At 48.0% G+C, this 17,005-nt stretch overlaps 1 protein-coding gene across 1 annotated transcript in view; it reads left to right on the top strand.

The window, feature by feature from the left end:
- MYO5B (myosin VB) overlaps positions 1 to 17,005 on the top strand; it is a 146,372-nt gene that overhangs the window by 43,826 nt on the left and 85,541 nt on the right. Inside the window, exons 5-9 of the mRNA XM_036403645.2 lie at positions 5,704 to 5,860; positions 7,824 to 7,967; positions 9,344 to 9,425; positions 13,408 to 13,515; positions 15,494 to 15,603. Coding sequence (XP_036259538.1) covers positions 5,704 to 5,860; positions 7,824 to 7,967; positions 9,344 to 9,425; positions 13,408 to 13,515; positions 15,494 to 15,603 — 601 coding nt within the window. The remainder of the gene's footprint in view (positions 1 to 5,703; positions 5,861 to 7,823; positions 7,968 to 9,343; positions 9,426 to 13,407; positions 13,516 to 15,493; positions 15,604 to 17,005) is intronic.

The raw sequence follows: 17,005 nt of genomic DNA on the forward strand, positions 1-17,005 counted from the left end.
TATTTATTTTTATATTTTATTTTTTGCATTTTTTATATTTCTAGCAACACAGTGCAGTAGCTATGCTCACTCTTAGCCTTTGCAGCACTGACAATGGAGAAATGCATCAGGGCTTTTGTGGGTGTTCTCATTGTGGTCAGGCTCAATTCAAACCACAGTACTTAAAGGATTTTTAATCTTCAGATTGCTTTATGAGCACTAATCCTCCAAGCAACCTGAAAGAAGTAGGTTAAATATGATTTCCATGGTGGAGAGACTTATTGACTCGTTCCACGACACAGAGAATTAGTGTCAGATCTGGGATTAAAGCTGGAGTGACCCCTGACAATTATTCACAGGGTCTGGCTCTGCCTTCATTTATTCCAGATCCTTTTCCCTCTTGGAAAAGCTGTGTTTTTAGTGCAACTGGTTTTGTTCCCGCTGCAGAGATCAGGATAAAGTTGTGCAGTTAAGCTCCTTGTGCCAGTGGTGATTTTCTGAAGGGGTGACCATGAAAACAAATCCTAGATGTTCCAGGTCCCTCCTCATGGGTTTGGATTATTGCTTTAAAGAAAGATGACTTGGGAAAAATTCAGACTGGTGATATATGTGTCCGAAGAACATTTTGGGTATATTTGTCTTCAAATACTGTTTTCACGCAGTGTTGCTGAAGGCTGAGGGTGTAAATATCTGCACTGAGGTGTCCCCTGTCTCCTCTGTCTCTGGCAGAGCAGTGATGAGAGCCATCCCTGGATTCAAACCCTTCTTTGTTGCAGTGGCTTGACCATCCCCTTTTCTGAAGTGAGGATTTTACAGGGATGTTCTGCTCTGGATATATTAGAGTGGTGTGGGCTCCACATGGAAACACTGAGCACTGCCACACCTCTGACTGCTCTGATGCAGATTCCTCTGTGTTTAGCTGGGCAGCTTGGGGTGTGGATGCTTCTCCACACCTTTTCCAGGCTCTTTTAGGGCTCCTCTGAGGGCAGAAGTGTTCTCTGTGTTGCTGCAGGTGAAGGACTGACTGCTTAAACAGACAGGGAAATATGTTCCCTGGATGTAAAGGCTGGCAATTAGCAGCCAGTGCTAATCAGCAAAGGAATCTGAGGTGCCCTTTCTCTTCATAGCCAATTGACTTTGTTTGCCTTGGGCAGCACCTTCAGATGTTGTCTTTCAAAAATCGTATCTGTTAGACTACTAGAGCAGATATAAAGAAGGAATTTCTACAGGCTGCCCAGAGCAGCTGAGGCTGCCTCATATTTGGAAATGTTCGAGGATGAGCTGGATGGGGATTGGAGCAACCTGGGGTAGTGGAAGGTGTCCCTGTTCATGGCCTTTTCTAGATGGCCTTTAAAGGTCCTCCCCAACCCTAGCATTTCTATGATTCCACGCTGTTTTTCACGTGTTGTAAAAGCACCAGTGACCCCCTTCTAGTTTTGCTGGATGGAGACATCACCCATCTCCTACTGTGCGTGGTCTTGTGGGGCATTGCTCTTAAGCTGGCAAACACCTGCAGAAAGATGTCTTACCCACCTCCAAAGCACCTCTGGAGCTGCTGATGCTTCTTGCATTGAAGAAACTGTTCTGGATCTTGTTCTGGCTGGACTTCTGCTCCCTTGTGGTTTTGTTTGCCTCGCTGATGGCTGGGGGCCGTAGCCCAGATCGTGGTGTGGTTTTCCAGCCTGAGCATCGTGTGAGCTTTGAGGCACAGGGAGAGGAGCCCTTGATGTACTTTGTGGCAGCATAAAAAGCTGTGGTGGGAGCCCTGAGGTGAACAGGAGCCCGCCCAGCCCCAGGAGGAGATGGGGCAGCACTGCCATGCTGCAGCAGAGGCAGTATTCACCCACAGACACTTCATTTTACTCAGGTTCTTTTCAATAACAATTTTCTCCTGTGCTGGCACTGCCAAAATTGAATGTATTTTAAGCAGCCGTGTCACACACTGTGCCTGCATGGTGGCCAAACATTTCAGTGTCTTTTATTCCACACTGAACACAAACACCTCCTGCCTGGCTTTAACCATTTCTGCTGCCTGAGCATCCTGTGTGCTGCCAGCTGCTCTGTGGGGTTCATCCATCTTCCCCTGCTGGCACCAGCAGTTGGTTAACTTGTACACTGGAAAGGCTCTGCAGCCTTTATTCCTGAAAGCTTTTATTCCTGAACTTGGAAAATAAATGTCTGAACATGCACTATCCACCAAAAAACCCAGAAGAGACATTTAACTGTAAATGCAGGAGGTTGAGTGGCCTGCTAAGAGCAGCTTTCTTTTCATTTTATGTTATTGATATAATCCAAAAGTTTTTTTTGTGCCATGGAGAGCTCACCTGGCCCATTTCATATTGCAGCACATCAACCATTAGGGTAAATTCTTGGGAAACTCTGGGAAAATGGGACCTGGCAGAGCGGCTGCAGTAGCAGTAAGTTGTGTTGGCCATAGTTTTGTCACTAGGCTTAGTGTCTTTTGGCAAATGTCTGTTTTAAAGGGGGCAAGCCAGAGGGAAGCATAAAGCACTCAGAATGCCACTTAAAGGCATTTTTGTGATGGGATCTGAAGCCCAGGGGAACCGTGGGCTGTTCCTTAGCTGGGCTCTTAGGTGGGTTGGTCTCTGCCTTCCCAGCCTGGCTCACCCCAATAGCTGGTAATAGAGAAGTTATGAAAGAGGTCAAAATTGGTGACAAGAATTGTGAATCTTAAAGAGATAAAAATGGGTTACCAAATACTACCTTGCAGCAATGCTGTCTGGATGCCAGGTAATGCATCTTTTGACATTTTGGCCTCATTTAGCTGAAGACTCACTTCCAGACTGGTGGAACTTTTGTCTCATGGCTTCAAGAGAAAAGTGGCAGGGAAATGTTATCTGAAATGTGCCACTTTGGCCGTACCTGTCATGCAGAGCAGGGTGGGCAACAATCATTCTGAAGTAACTTTGAGGCAAGTGTGGCTCTAAGCCAAGACAGCTTTGCATTTGCAGAGCTCCTTTTGCAGGGATTTTGGTTGTCACCTCTCGCTCCTGCTTCTCCCTTTCCTCTGACCAAGGACAGCCTGTTCATCCACCCCTGCAGTCCATGCCAGAACCTCTCTCTGCCCCTTTCTTGGCAGCTGACAGGAATTTTGTCTGTTGGGTCCTGCTGATGGCCAGTGTGGGATTTCACTGATGGAGCTCAGCCCATGAGTCACTGAAACCATGGATCCACTAAGGCTGGAAAAGGCCTCTGAGATCAGGTCCAGCTGTCAGCCAGCACCACCAGCATGTTCACCTTAACCATGTCCCCAAGTGCCACAACCACACCTTGTTTGAACACTTCCAGGCAGGGGGACTCCGTCACTTCCCAGCAGCCTGTGCTGAGGCTTGGCAGCCCCTTCCATAAAGAAATGATTCCAGATATCCAATCTAAGCCTTCCCTGTCACAGCTTGAGGCTGTTTCCTCTCGTCCTTTCACTTGTTCCCTGTAAGGAGAGACTGGCAGCCCACCTCCCTGAAGATGATCAAAGCATGGGGGAGCTGCAATCAGAGTTCAGTCAGGACAGCCATCAGCTGTCCCAGGAACTGCTGCTGTGGGCTCACGCAGCTCCCTTCTGGGGCAGGTGCTGAATTTCCCTTCCCCTCTGTGGAGCTGGCACTGCTTTTCCTCTGCTGGCCGGCTCGTGCTGCCAGGAGAGATTTGCTGCACACCTGTGGGAGTCCAAAGGTGTGAGACTGGCACGTTGGCAGCCCCGTGCCTGGATGCTGCCAGCTGGCTGTGGCAGAGCCTCGGTGGCTTTGCCAAGGCCTGCTGAGGGCACGGCGCCGTGACTTAGCAAGAGCAGGCTGTCCCCACCCGGGTGAGTCACCGGGAACAGGGCTCTGGGATGCTGGCTCTGGCTCTCAGGAGGGTGTGCCCCACTCACAGCCTGTGTTTCTGCACTGCTGCCTGGCTGCTGGGGTGCTCGGAGGCTCCTCTTGCCTTCCCCTTGGTTGGTGCCCAGGAGAGCTAGCTGGCTAGGGGATGGATTAAGATACACTTTGAGAATTGGTGTCTGAAAAATGGAGAGAGCTGGAAATTATCTTGTCAGTCCGCTGCTGCTGAAAGCGTCTCAAAGTCATGCCTGCACCAAAATGCTACATGTGACTTGGCTGAGGTTTTTTTCTCAAACCAATTATCCTGAGCCTTGAAGGAATTGAGATGTTTGTGCCTGACAGTGGAGGGAAGTAATGGTGTTGTGTGTCTTTGTTGGAAGTACAAAAGTGGGGTATAGCAATCATTTAGCCTCTGTCCTCATCTGGTATAAACTTGAACTGAGTATCTTAAATTGAAATGTGTTTTGATGATGTTTCCTGATGTCAAGAGAACTGCAAGGTATAAATTTATTGTTGTACTTGTGTATGGGATTTTCTGTGCCTGCTTTCAGCTGTGATTCATGGAAGCCAGGGCAGAGTCTGGGAAGCTTAAGTTGATCTTACTTAAAAACACACTCAATTATGTCCTTACAGCTTACCCAAGAGCTCGGGTATTTTGGGAGCTTATAGCAAATCCTGCAGTGAAAACTCTGCCCTTCCCAAAGTCTGCAGCCAAATTGCAGAGTTGCTGGGTTTGCTGGGTGCTGATGATGCCCTGGGGAGTGAATCCCACTGCAGCAGAGGAGCTTGGCCCTGGAGCCAGCAAAGCTTTTCCTGGAGGGATGTAGGTCTGAAAATGAGCTTCTCTTACTTCCTTGGCTCTTTCTTTGCCTTGCAGCTCAAGCATGTTAAACAGATTAATTATTGGGAGGTGTCTGGAGGGTACCACGCTGGGAAGGACTGGCTATTTCATGGTGACTTCTGCAACAGCTTTTGTGTGAATGATTAATTTTGCAAGGGGAAAAAGGCATTTGGAAGAGCTTGTGTTCTGTGCAAGGCTCAAGAGCTGCATGAGATGGTGCACCCCCAGCTTCTCTGTGCCAAGTCCCGTGCCCTGGAGGTATCTGGTGAAGTACCTCTGCACTCCAGCGACCTCACAGTGCCACAGGGTTTGGCGATGAGTCACTAGTGTGAGCCCGATGTCAGACTTGCTTTTGTGTTGTGGTTGTCAAAGTTTCAACCAGATATTGGGAGTTGTGTGAAAATACTGATATTCGTATAATTGCACAGAGAATCAAGTAACATCTTCTGTGTCCCAATTTTAGGATGCTTGATTTTACAACTTCGGTGTTTTTAATGCGTTTTGAATGTAGAGGAATCTTTCTGAGTAACTGTGTTTTAAAAGCAATTTTCACAAGTTGACTGTATTTTAATGAGCGAAGTTCTCAAATGCTTGAGTGAAGGAGCTGGGAGGGAAAATTAAATATACAGTACTAGGAGCTGATACTCAGCCAATGCCTGTTAATGGTTCTCCAGACAGATGCCCAGCAGCAGATGTTGGGTGTTGTGTGAGAAATGGGCTCAGGATGAGGGAGGCAGCAGTGCTTCATGCAGGGGCTCAGTTCCCACTGCCTCTGCAAGCCTTTGGGGATGTCCTGGAGATGTCCAGTGTCTGGGGGTGCTCTGGAGATGTCCAGTGTCCTCCATGTGTTCTCTGGGAAGTGTCACAGCTGTGTATTACTCACTGTTCCTTTCCTAGTCCAGAAGAAATCCAGTGTCTGTAACGTGGGTGGCCACAGGGCGAGGGACCGGCGAGACGGGATGAGGGTGCAAACAGCCGACAGGAAAATGGATTAACTCAGAGGAGCTTATCTTTCATTGACTCTGCTGCTCTGGCTCCCCCCAGGGAGGAGAAGAACCAGTCCATCATTGTCAGCGGGGAGTCGGGGGCGGGCAAGACGGTCTCTGCCAAATACGCCATGCGCTTCTTCGCCACCGTCGGGGGCTCCGCCAGCGAGACCAACATCGAAACCAAAGTCCTGGCCTCCAGCCCCATCATGGAGGTAAAAGCTGCTTCCTTTCCTTTGTCCTGATCACTCTGTCTTGCCGTCAGTCACAAGGACAGTGAGAATTCCCGGGGGCTTGAGAGACAGGTTTGATTTACAGCATAACAGTGTCCTGGAGCTGGGCTGAAATGCAGAGAGGCACCAACAGCCTCCCTTTAGACCCCAATTTAGACCCCAACGCACCCCAATTGCACCTGCATTTGATGGTCTTAAAGCTGAGCCTGAGTATCCCCAGCACATGTCCAGGAGCTGGGCTTTGTTGGGGCTCCAGAGTGGAGAGCCCAAGCAGTGCAGCTGGCATTGTCAGTGTTTTATCATCTTCTAACTCCTTTGTCACTGCATGGTGCCCCCTAATCTCCTTGTTTTGTTGTACAAACATGGAATAGAGAAAGAGGGATTAATCTGAGATATTTAAATTAATTTTTATTTTTTGTTAGTTTTCTGTTGCTATCAATCATGTACCAGCCTCTTTCCCTAGGCAACAGCAACAGGACAAAAGGACATAGTCTTAAGCTGTGCCATGGGAGGTTTAGGCTCGACATCAGCAGGAATTTCTTCATGGAAAGGGTCATCAGGCATTGGAAGGGGCTGCCCGGGGATGTGTTGGAGTGCCCATCCCTGGAAATGTCCAAGGAAAGCTTGGACATGGCACTGAGTGCTCTGGGCTGGTGACAAGGTGGGCATCAAGCACAAGTTGGGCTCAATGGTCTGGGAGGGCTTTCCCAACCCAGATGATCTGTGATAGGGGAATGAGTCTCATTACAGGGAAATCCCTGCTCTGAAGGAAAAGAATTCTTATAAATACAGAAGAAAGGGGAAAATCAGCTTTGTTTTCCTTTCGCTGAAGCCAGATGCTGAAAGTAAATGTCTGAGTGCCTAAATCCCGTTTTGAAGCCATGAAGTACCTTCAGCTGATCTGGGCTTTTCCAAAGCCCATGAAGCTCTTCAGACTCGTGTGACTTTCTTTGCAAGGCAGGAGCCACCAATGCTGCTTTAGTGGAGCGTGGTGTTGTCCTGTGCTTAACCTTAGGCTTGGCTCAGCCTTTAGGGAGGCTTCCCCTCACGGTGCCTCGTGCCAGATTGTCTGACACACACAGAGGGGGTGGCTGATCTGGGGTGAGACACAGCCTGACAAGCAGCACCTGTGGTCTGACACCCATGAGGGTGAGCTGCAGTGTCCAGGCCAGTGGTGCTGCAGGTGAGCAGTAAGAAAAGCCAGCAGGTGTGTGGCTGATGGAGAAAACTGGCTGGTTTTATGTAGGTTTACTCCTGGTTAAGCCTGGTTTACTCCTTTAAACCTGCTTAAAGTTTACTCCTTTCCTCACCCATCTCCCCTGCCTCTGTGAAATGTAGCTGCAATACCGGGGGTGGGGGGGGGGGGCTTAAAACCATCCAAGAAAAAAATTCATGGTGCACACTATTCTTCTATATGACCCCAGAATTTTATTGCTCTAATTTTCCTGCCTGTGTTCAGTTCTGGCTGTAATTTCTAAATGCTGAGGCCAGGCAACCTGCCTGTCTTCATTGGAAATTGATGAGAACATTGCCTATGCAGAAAAAAACATAAAAGAAAACTGCCTGGTTTGCAGAAAAACCCTGAGGTAAAGGGGCTTGTGGGGGAAGGAGACCCATCCAGGGAAGCTGCTGGTGTTGACCCTGAACAATGGTGGGGACATCCTATAAGGTGGAACACAAATGTTGAGGCTTTTGGGATGTGGATGGTGTAATTACTGTACAAATATTTGTTGTTATTTGTATGCATTTTTCTCCTATAAAAACCCTTTTCAGTGAAGAGTCCTCCCCAAAGTCACATTGCTCCTCTGCCTTCTGCATCTGGGAAGGGGCTTCCCTCAAAACCTGCTGTGACTTGTTTATATAACACTGATTGCAAATCGAAGTGTTTAAAGAAATTAAAAAATGCAATTGAAATTTAGTGTTTAATTTTGTTTGTTTTATGCAGGCCATTGGAAATGCTAAAACAACAAGGAATGACAACAGCAGCCGCTTTGGGAAATACATTCAGATTGGCTTTGATAAAAGATACCACATCATTGGTGCCAACATGAGGACATATCTGCTGGAAAAATCTCGGGTTGTGTTTCAGGTGAGGAGTTGTGGGGCTTTGTCCTTTTTTTCTTTTGGGTGATGAATTCCAGGAACTCAATAGTCTGGGTCTTTTCTGTGGGTAAGAAAAAAAAAATCTCTTTACAAATAGAGCCACAGAATCATTTAGGTTGAAGTGACCTCTAAGGCCACTGAATCCAGCTGTCCCCCCAGCACTGCCACACCCATCACAGAATCATCATCATGGAATGGTTTGGGTGGGAAGGGATTTTAAAGATCACCTCATTCGCCCCCTTCCATGTGCAGGGACACCTTCCACTGTCCCAGGCTGCTCCAAGCCCCATCCAGCCTGGCCTGGGACACTGCCAGGGATCCAGGGGCAGCCACAGCTGCTCTGGGCACCCTGGGCCAGGGCCTGCCCACCCTCCCAGCCAGCAATTCCTAATTCCCAATATCCAACCTAAACCCACTCTCTGTCCATGGGAAGCCATTGCTCCTTGTCCTGTCCCCCCATGCTCTTGTACAAAGTCCTTTTCTATCCTCTTTGTGATTACATCCCCAAGTGTCACCTCCACATGGCTTTTAAGCCCCTTCAGGGGTGGGGACTCCACCACTGCCCTGGGCAGCTGTGCCAGGGCTGGACAGCCCTTTCCATGGAGGAATTGTTCCTGATAGCCAGCCTAAACCTCCCCTGGCACAACTTGAGGCTGTTTTCCCTTCTCCTGTCGCTTTCTTGGTGGACACAGCTTCCAGATGTGTCTTTTGGACTCAGTCTTGGAGTTCTTTAAGATTCCAACCTGATGAACCTTGTCCTGGGCTAAGGTGTACCTGGGAGACTTGTTAGATAAGGAGCCAGGGAGGACAAATGGAGGCAGCAATGTTCAGTTTTGAAGATGAAGAAGGGCAGGAGAGGGGCTGAGAAGGCTGAGGTCTGCCTGAGCCCATACCTTGGGTTTCTTGTGCAGGCTAAGGAGAGGCTTTCTTAGTTTCTGCTTGGGATGTAGATCAGAAGCTACTGCAAAAATTTTGTCCTTACACAAAAAAAAGAGTGCTCCAACTACAAAAACCTTAAAAACCTGACAATTTTGAGAAGCCATGAAGAGTAAGCCACCTTCTTTTATATTACTGTGGGTTTGCAACTCAGTGCTTGCTGCTTCATTCATCCAGAGAGTGATAAGATGTGGAAGGTAATACAGAGTTATTTACTTTCTTTGCCTGATGGGCAGTGTGTGTTGGTCAGGTTCAGCACCTCCTTCCTCCCAGGTGGCAAGGAAAATGTCCTTGTGTTGGTGTCACTGACAGGTCTCGGTGGTGAGAGGCAGGGGATGGGACCAGGGTGGCCCTGGGCTCCGTGTGAAGGGTGGGAGCACTGCTGTGACCCCTCTGTGCCTCTGGTAACTCAATGTTTCCCCACAGGCAGAGGACGAGCGCAACTACCACATCTTCTACCAGCTCTGTGCCTCCTCAAGCCTCCCAGAATTCAAAGACCTTGGACTCAGTAAGTGCTGGCACATGCCTGTGCCCTGCTGGCTGCTGCCTGGGCCTGAGGGCAGCAGGGGAAGGTGGTGGGGTCAGAAATGCAGGTCCCTGGGGAGGCTGTGTGCCCTGGGAGGAGGGCAGGGGGATGAGACTGCCGGGCTCTGCTGCTGGGTGGAGCACAAGTTTGCTCAGCCCATCTCCAGGGATGTGGCACCTTGGGTGAGTGTGGGTGCCCCCAGAAGCTGTGGCTGCCCCCAGGTCCCTGGGAGTGTCTGGGGCTGGGTTGGTGGGGCTTGGAGCAGCCTGAGACAGCGGAAAGTGTCCCTTCCAACCCAAACCATTTTGTGATTCCATGATCTTGTAAAAATCAGCAGTGAAACTGCCGTAGTTTCAGCTGAGGTGAAGCTACATTGCTGTGGTGTTTGCCAGCTGATGCAGGGAGATCATGTGTTAATATTGTACCAACCTTGCATAAGGTGTGTGCTTTAAATCAGATGTGAGTGTGGACTGATCTGGCCAGTGTCTTGGCAGGAGTGGTTGTGTCCTTTGAATTAATGATGTTTCTTTCTTTTTAATGGCTAACTCCTGGAGTGGGTTGGGTTTTTCCCCCAGGATTTGCAGCAAAGCCTCAGTGGAACACTTGATTCAGAGGGTTTGAACTCGCAGCAGGTGGTGCAGGGATGAATTTTAATTATTTTTTAATCTTGAATATTTGCTGTTGCTTAGAGGGAAAAGCAAGGTTTAAACCAGGCTTTTAACCTATTTTGAACAGGGAGCAAGGCAGGTTCTGATCCCACCACAGGGTCTTGCAGAAGCTGCCATCCACACTACAGTGGAATGGCAGATGAAGAGAGAGGATTTCAGTTTCTAGGTAATTCTGAGCTTGTCTTAATGACCTTTTGGGTCACTGTAGGCACATTGCTCTCACAGAGCACATCACATGGACCCTTTTCAAGAGTTTATGCCATATTTATGTGCTTCATTTTTAAAAAACATACCCTGGGTAACGATGATGTTTGCTGGCATCTTAAAATTCAGACACAAACTGTTTCAGCTCCTTCTGGGAGATGAGTTGACATGTGAGAGCTCCAGCTGTGAAACCACTGCTCTCTCCTTGGGAACATGTGGATCAGGGGAAATACCAGTCTTACTCATCACAGCTCTCTAAAAGCATCGTCTGTGTTTGTGTGACTGGTGGGAGTGCAGGCTGAGAGCCTTTGCTGTCCTGGTGCATCACCCAGGACACGTTTGTGCAGTTGTGACTGTGGCTCAGCTTCAGCATCTCAGGGATGAATGTGTAATGGCAACAGCTGGCAGTGCAGGAGGAGTGGGTGCCAGGGCCATTAGTTGCAAGGAAGACTTCTTGGGTCCTTTCTAATCAAAATTTGGTGCCAGTGCCTGTCAGTCTCCAGCTGCTCTCCGTGGCACTTTGCATTTGCTGTGTCACAGCATGCCCAGGTGTCCAGCGGGTGTTGGAGAAGCAGCTCTTTCCAAAGGTGAAGGGGTGTGCCCTTGGTGCTTCCTGCCCTCTCACCTTGCAATAGCTGGAAAAAGCCTCCCCAAAATATTTTGGGGGCTGTCAGATGTGGGGCTGCTCACGGGCTCGGTGGGGATGCGGATGTGGGTCTGTGAGCTGCTCCTGTTGGTGTGACACAGGCTCAGCCCTTGCCTGTGGGATTGCTGGGGCTGGGCAGAGGGCTGTGGGTGCAGAGGTGCACAATTCACTTCTTTTCCTTTCTTTTGAGTGATGTTTTTAATTTCCAGCTTTGCCTTGGATTTACTGGCCTGCTTGAAGATGACTAGTCAGAACTCAGATTTATTTCCTTGTGTGAGCTGTACTTACCTGTCAATCTTGTCTTCCCAAGGCTTACACAAAACAAGAGGTGTCTTGATGTGAAAATCCACTTTTTATTTATTACTCATGGAGGAGGATCTATATTTTTCCATCTGAAAACCAGCAGCTATTGCTTCTCCTTTGGGTCTTACACAAACAGAGAATTGTCATTACTTCCTTTTATGTTGCAAGATGCTGGAAAACAAAAGGAGTCTCTAAACATACAGGAGTCCAGCAGAGCAAACCAGTGTTGGCTTCAGTCAGAGTGATCCTAAAGGGCTTAATTTTAAACTAGAAAGTAAATATTTGACTTTAAATGGTGATGTGCAATGCAAGTGCCTTTTGAAGTGCAGTGTCTGGCTAAATGATGCTTGGGCAGTGGTGCAAGGCAGAAATGTGTTTTATTTGTTTGCAGTGAATCAAAGGCTTTGTGTGGTTAAAATAATTACAGAGATCTTGAAATATAGAGATTGGAGTCAGTTATACCAGGGATGACTTGAGGCAGGAGCAGATCCCAGTGTGAATGTTGAAAATTGAAAGCTGAGGTCCTGGTCCCATCAGCCACCAGCAGCAGCACCAGGCTGTGAGTGTGATGTGCTCCACCATGGGCTGGGTGGGCTCCTCTTGTGCTGGGGGACCAGGAGGGACATTGTCTGCCTGACCCCAATCAGCATTTTCTGCCCCTTGTTCCTGATGCACCGGCAATGAGTGAAATTACTGAGATCTCAGGGTTGCAGGGCTTTGTCTGCCAAAAGGAATCAAATGTTTTTCTTTACAGCCTGAAAGTACAGCTAATGCAGAAGCCTGTGGGAGGCCTGGGAAGGGAGGGGGAGCTTCTGGTGGCAATTTGAGTCAAGAAAAATGCAGATTGCAGTGTTTTAAAGGTTACCACTAGGCTGGTGTGGAACACAGTAGGATTTTTCTCTCTATTCACCACGCTTGGGAAATATGTTTGTGCGTGTTAATGAGTGGGTTTTGGCTAATGACTCCTACTCAGTTCAAAACAGGCTCAGGCTGGGGCTGAGAACTGATTCTGGGTGGGGTGGGGAGGCTCTCCAGGGGCTGGGCTCCCCCAGCCCTTGCAGGGAAAAGCTCTGGCAGTGCCAGGGCTCAGCAGCAGCCGTGGGCACACATCTCCCTGCTCTGGGCCTCCTGGGGGGCCTTGTTTTAAGGAGGGGGATTACACGAGCAGCTTTCTTACGTGGACACAAATCCTGCAATCTCTTGTTGTGTTTGCATTGGAAATGCCTCTCAGTCTCCACAGGATTTATTGGTGTCATCCTAGAGTAACTTTGCTAGAGCACAGATGTTCAAGTGGTGTAATGCAGGCACCGTGAGCCATTCTCCATTCCCTTTGCTCCCAAGGATTAAGGCTTTGTGTAGAAAAGGTGTTAAAATACCTGAATTGGTCATGGATGTGTAAAACAGGATGAGGAATTACTGAAAGGAGTTCACCTCAGTGTTTGGAATGGTCTTCCCCCATGTGATGGAGTTGTTACTAGAATCCCAGATACAGCACAGTGCTGCCCTGACTGCACTTGCTGTGCATGCAGAAAAGGTTCCACCACTGCAGGAAGCAGCTACAGCCACTTACCAAGGTTCTGCTTCATCCACCCCTGAGCAAACTGTGGTTCACAGGACACAGGTGTCCTTCAGGGATGGGGCACAGGGAGCATCCAGTGCCCATTCGGGGGAGTGCTGCAGTGGGGTGTGGATACCACAGTCTGGGCAGAGAGAGAGAAAACTAGATAAGCTTTCCCATGGATTGGTCTGGGGAGAAAGCTAAATAAGCTTTCCCATGGATTGGTCTGGGGAGAAAGGTAGATAAGATTTCCCGTGAATTGGTCTGGGAAGTTTTAGGGAGGTGGAGAGAAAGAATTGTAAACTATCTGCAGGTGGTGTTTTCAACAAGTTGTTTTTCTCATAAGACATCTACCAAAGGGTGTCTTCTTAATTAGCCAATCATGTGAAATGTGTTGATTAAATGACCAATCAGGTCTCCCTGTATTGAAACAGTGTATAAAAGAAGGGGCTCCAATAAACATGGGGTTTCTAGCCTCTTAACTTCTGACCTGGAAACTCTGTTATTTATTATCCGTTCCTGACTCAATTGAGACAGTGGGGAGGACTGCTTGCTCACCTTTTCCTCCTCTTTCTTCTCTCCTAGCTTGTGCCGAAGACTTTTTCTACACTTCTCAGGGAGGTGACACATCCATCGATGGCGTGGACGGTGCTGATGACTTTGAGAAAACCAGACATGCCTTCACCCTGCTTGGTAAGGAGTTGCTCTGCTTGAAGCCTGCCCGGCAGAAGCTTCTCGCAATTGCTCTCAGTGTTTTGCCTGAATTATAATGTTCCTGTTGACCTAGTTGGCTTTACTTTGCTCTTTAGTAGGAGCTGCAGAAGTGTTTCTAGCAGCTGTCTGTGGAGCAGCAGTGAAATGGACAGGGATGCAGAATTTAAGAGAAACAATTCTGAAGTCAAAGCAGGGCTGCAGTATTGACTTGCTATTTTTTACCCTGTTTACGAGCAGGAGAAGAGCTATTACTGTGCAGCTCAGTCTGTGTTGTGGTGGAGGGTGATGTCACTTGTTGGATCACAGCGCTGCGCTGGGTAGCTGATTCCTGGAAATAATGAGCTGAGTACATCCCTGCTGTGCAGAGCCCACATGCACGCCGCAGCTGCAGGAGCTGTGGCTGTGTCCAGCCCCCGTGCTGGCAGCAGGGGAGCAGAGCTGTTAAAGGAAAAACAATCTGGAAGGGAAAACTTGCCCAGTGTATTTGTATTTATCTGAAACCATGTTTATAAATCCTGGTCAGTCTCAGTGCCCCTTGGCTCCATTTCACAGGATGGGAGGGGAGCTCATGATATTTAGAGTTGTCTGTGAAATCCCCTGACCTGCTGTGCCTGCAGTGAGTGTGGGGACTCACTGCAAGCTGTAGAGCTGCACTTGTTTCCCCAAAATTTGTCCTCTTTGTGTTTAAGATGGGCCTCATCTCTTTCTCTTTGGGGTCTTATCTTTACCCTCCTCTTGTTCAGCTTGAGTTCTTGTTACCTACTCAAATCAATATGATTCCTGCTTGCTCCAAACTTGTCCACAGGACTGTAATCCCCAGGGAGCTGTCCCCCATCCCCCTGGCATGTGTAGTCTTTCTTTGGTCCCCTCCTCTGGCTCCCCAAGCAGCTCCCCTGTCTCCTTGCTGGTCCCTGGGAAGCCCTGTGAGAGCACCTTCCTCTGGGGCCAGTCTGATGATGATTTTCTGTTCTGCACGTGCTCCTCTCTCTCTGCTTTTCCTCATTTTCCTCCAGTGTTTCCCAGCTCTGCTTCTGTTCGTGGCCTGGTGAAATTGCTGCTACAGTTTCCAGTCTTGCCTTTTTGTGTGTAACAAGAAGTCAAATTTGTCTGTAAATCCCCAATCCTAGCCAGGCTTAACTCCAGTTAAGAGTCCTGAGTAAGAGCAGAGCATTGCTCCTTTTAGTAACCTTGAAACATTTCTCACTGTGCTGAGAACAGAAATGTCCCGAGAGAGAGAAAGGGAGGCTCTGGATAATTCAGAAACCAGCAGGTGATGTCTCAGACCTTGGGTGGATAATGAGGACACCAGCCTTGAGCACAAAAGGGACACAGAAACCCAGCTGGGATGTTAAAAAAAATGCAAGATATGGCAAGAAGGCCATGTGTGGGCTGCTGCTGAGCAAAGCTCCTGCTGGGAATGCCTGTAAAGAAAAATAGATAAAGCAATATATAAATAACATATATAAAACAATAGCATCTTACACTCTCAGTAAAGACCCACAAGTGTCTCTTGTGGAGACACTGGGGAGGGTAAGACAGAGTTCCCCATCCCCTCCCTGGTGATTTGCTGCATCCAGCTGTGCCACCAGTGTGGGGGTGTTGTGCAGGGCTTTAATTTTCCCTTCTTTTTGTGGGACATTGGCAATAAGTGTAATTTGTAATTTGTGTGCTTCAGTTGTCAGCGGACTGTGATGACAGATGAGCAACTCCTTGTTCTGTGAAGGCTGCAGAGCCCCTGTAACTCTGATCCTGATTGTTCACTGCATCCTTGGGCTTGAGTGTATTAAACCCACCCATGTTAAAATTGAGAGTTTATGGTGTATTTGCTGGGAGAAGCCTCATGATTCTGAAAACCAATTGCCTCGGAAGGAAATCAAACACTGCAAGCACTTTCAAATAAACTTAACATCATGTTTCATTTTCCTTTGTGACAATTAACTGTCAATTGTTCCCGCAGGAGTGAAGGAGTCTCACCAGATGACCATTTTTAGGATAATTGCTGCCATTCTGCACCTGGGGAACTTGAAGATCCAAGGGGAGCGAGACGGGGAGGTCTGCAGTATATCGGTAGGTGACCCTCAGGAGCTCCCACGTGGGGAGCTTGGTGTGCTCAGGAAAGCCCTTTTCCTCCTGGCTTCCTTGGCCTTTTTTTGAAAGCACATCACAAGTTCCTAGTTGCTCTGTTTGTCCTGGGAAATAATGCATTTTTCCTCCTCTCTAGCCAGCCTGCAAGCGAGGTTGTTCAAAAATTGCTCGTATTCCTGACATCCCAACCCACCTTAGCTCTTCCTGCTTCCTTAGAGCACCCAGTGCAGGGTCTTGGGGACTTATGACACTGATGGTGACACCACCAGCACAAGGTGTGATGCTTTACAACCACTTTCCTCCAGGCAAAGCCATGAAGCTGTTGCTTGTAACTTGGCCAAAGGAGCACTGCGTGGTTAATTAGGAACACTAAAGACGCCTTAGAGGCAGTTTTTCTGTTTCTGTGTTTGTTCAGAGGTGGGGAAAAGTAAAGCAATTATATGGAAAATACTGTCCTGTAAATTATCACTGCATCCCAGGCTGGGTCGTTTGTTCCTAATTAAAGTATTAAAAGGGTTCTGCACACACTTCAGTGTTACCCTAGAGATAATGTGGTGTTCAGTGTGAGATGCTAGAGGTAATTTACTTGATATTTGGCAACATGGATATGTGAAGGCTGCCTGCTTCAATGATGTTGAGTTCTGTTAATGAAGCTCATGTTGTTTAATTACCTTCAAATATAATTGCAAGGTATTAAATCAATTCTGGTACAACCTTGACTCTGGTCAAAAAGGTATTGTAGCAATAAAACATCCTAGAATTCTTGTAAAATGCACTTTTTTTCTGCATCCCCAACCCCATCCAGTGTTTCTAAGTACACTTACCTAACTGGAAACAATTTACTTCCTATAGATATGTATTATTACACAGGGGAGGGGGAAATTGTTTTCTTGTTTTCCAAAAGGCAGAGCCTGCTGTCTGACCACAATAGAGACTCAGAACTGCTTTGTCTTAATTTCAGAGGGGGGAAATACATTGCACTAAAGAAAATGAAGTTCACATTTCATTTTATTAATTGTGCAAAGCCTAAGCCCTTCTGGTAATGCACGATTTATTGCTTTGCTATTCAGGATGGAGCTATTTTGTAAAAGGCATGGTGTCCTGGCATACCCTAAGCTTTAGTGTGAGGCATAATCAGGATTTCTCTGGGGCAGGGTGTAGCTGCAGCTTGAGGAGGAGTGGAGAATTCTTTTTGCTGTGGAAATGTGCTTTTTGTGAAAGCTGAGAGCTCAAGGATAACCAGAGCAGGGCCAGGTAGCACCATCCAGAGCTTCGTGTGAGCTGTCCCACCCTGTCCACGAGGACTCCCACCTCTGATGGGCGTCACTGCGTTCCCACTCCCGTCCCCCCACAGAGACAACAGCTTTCCTAGACAGTTACAAAC

Source organism: Molothrus ater, chromosome Z (genome assembly GCF_012460135.2).
Source record: "Molothrus ater isolate BHLD 08-10-18 breed brown headed cowbird chromosome Z, BPBGC_Mater_1.1, whole genome shotgun sequence".
Lineage (NCBI taxonomy): Eukaryota > Metazoa > Chordata > Aves > Passeriformes > Icteridae > Molothrus > Molothrus ater.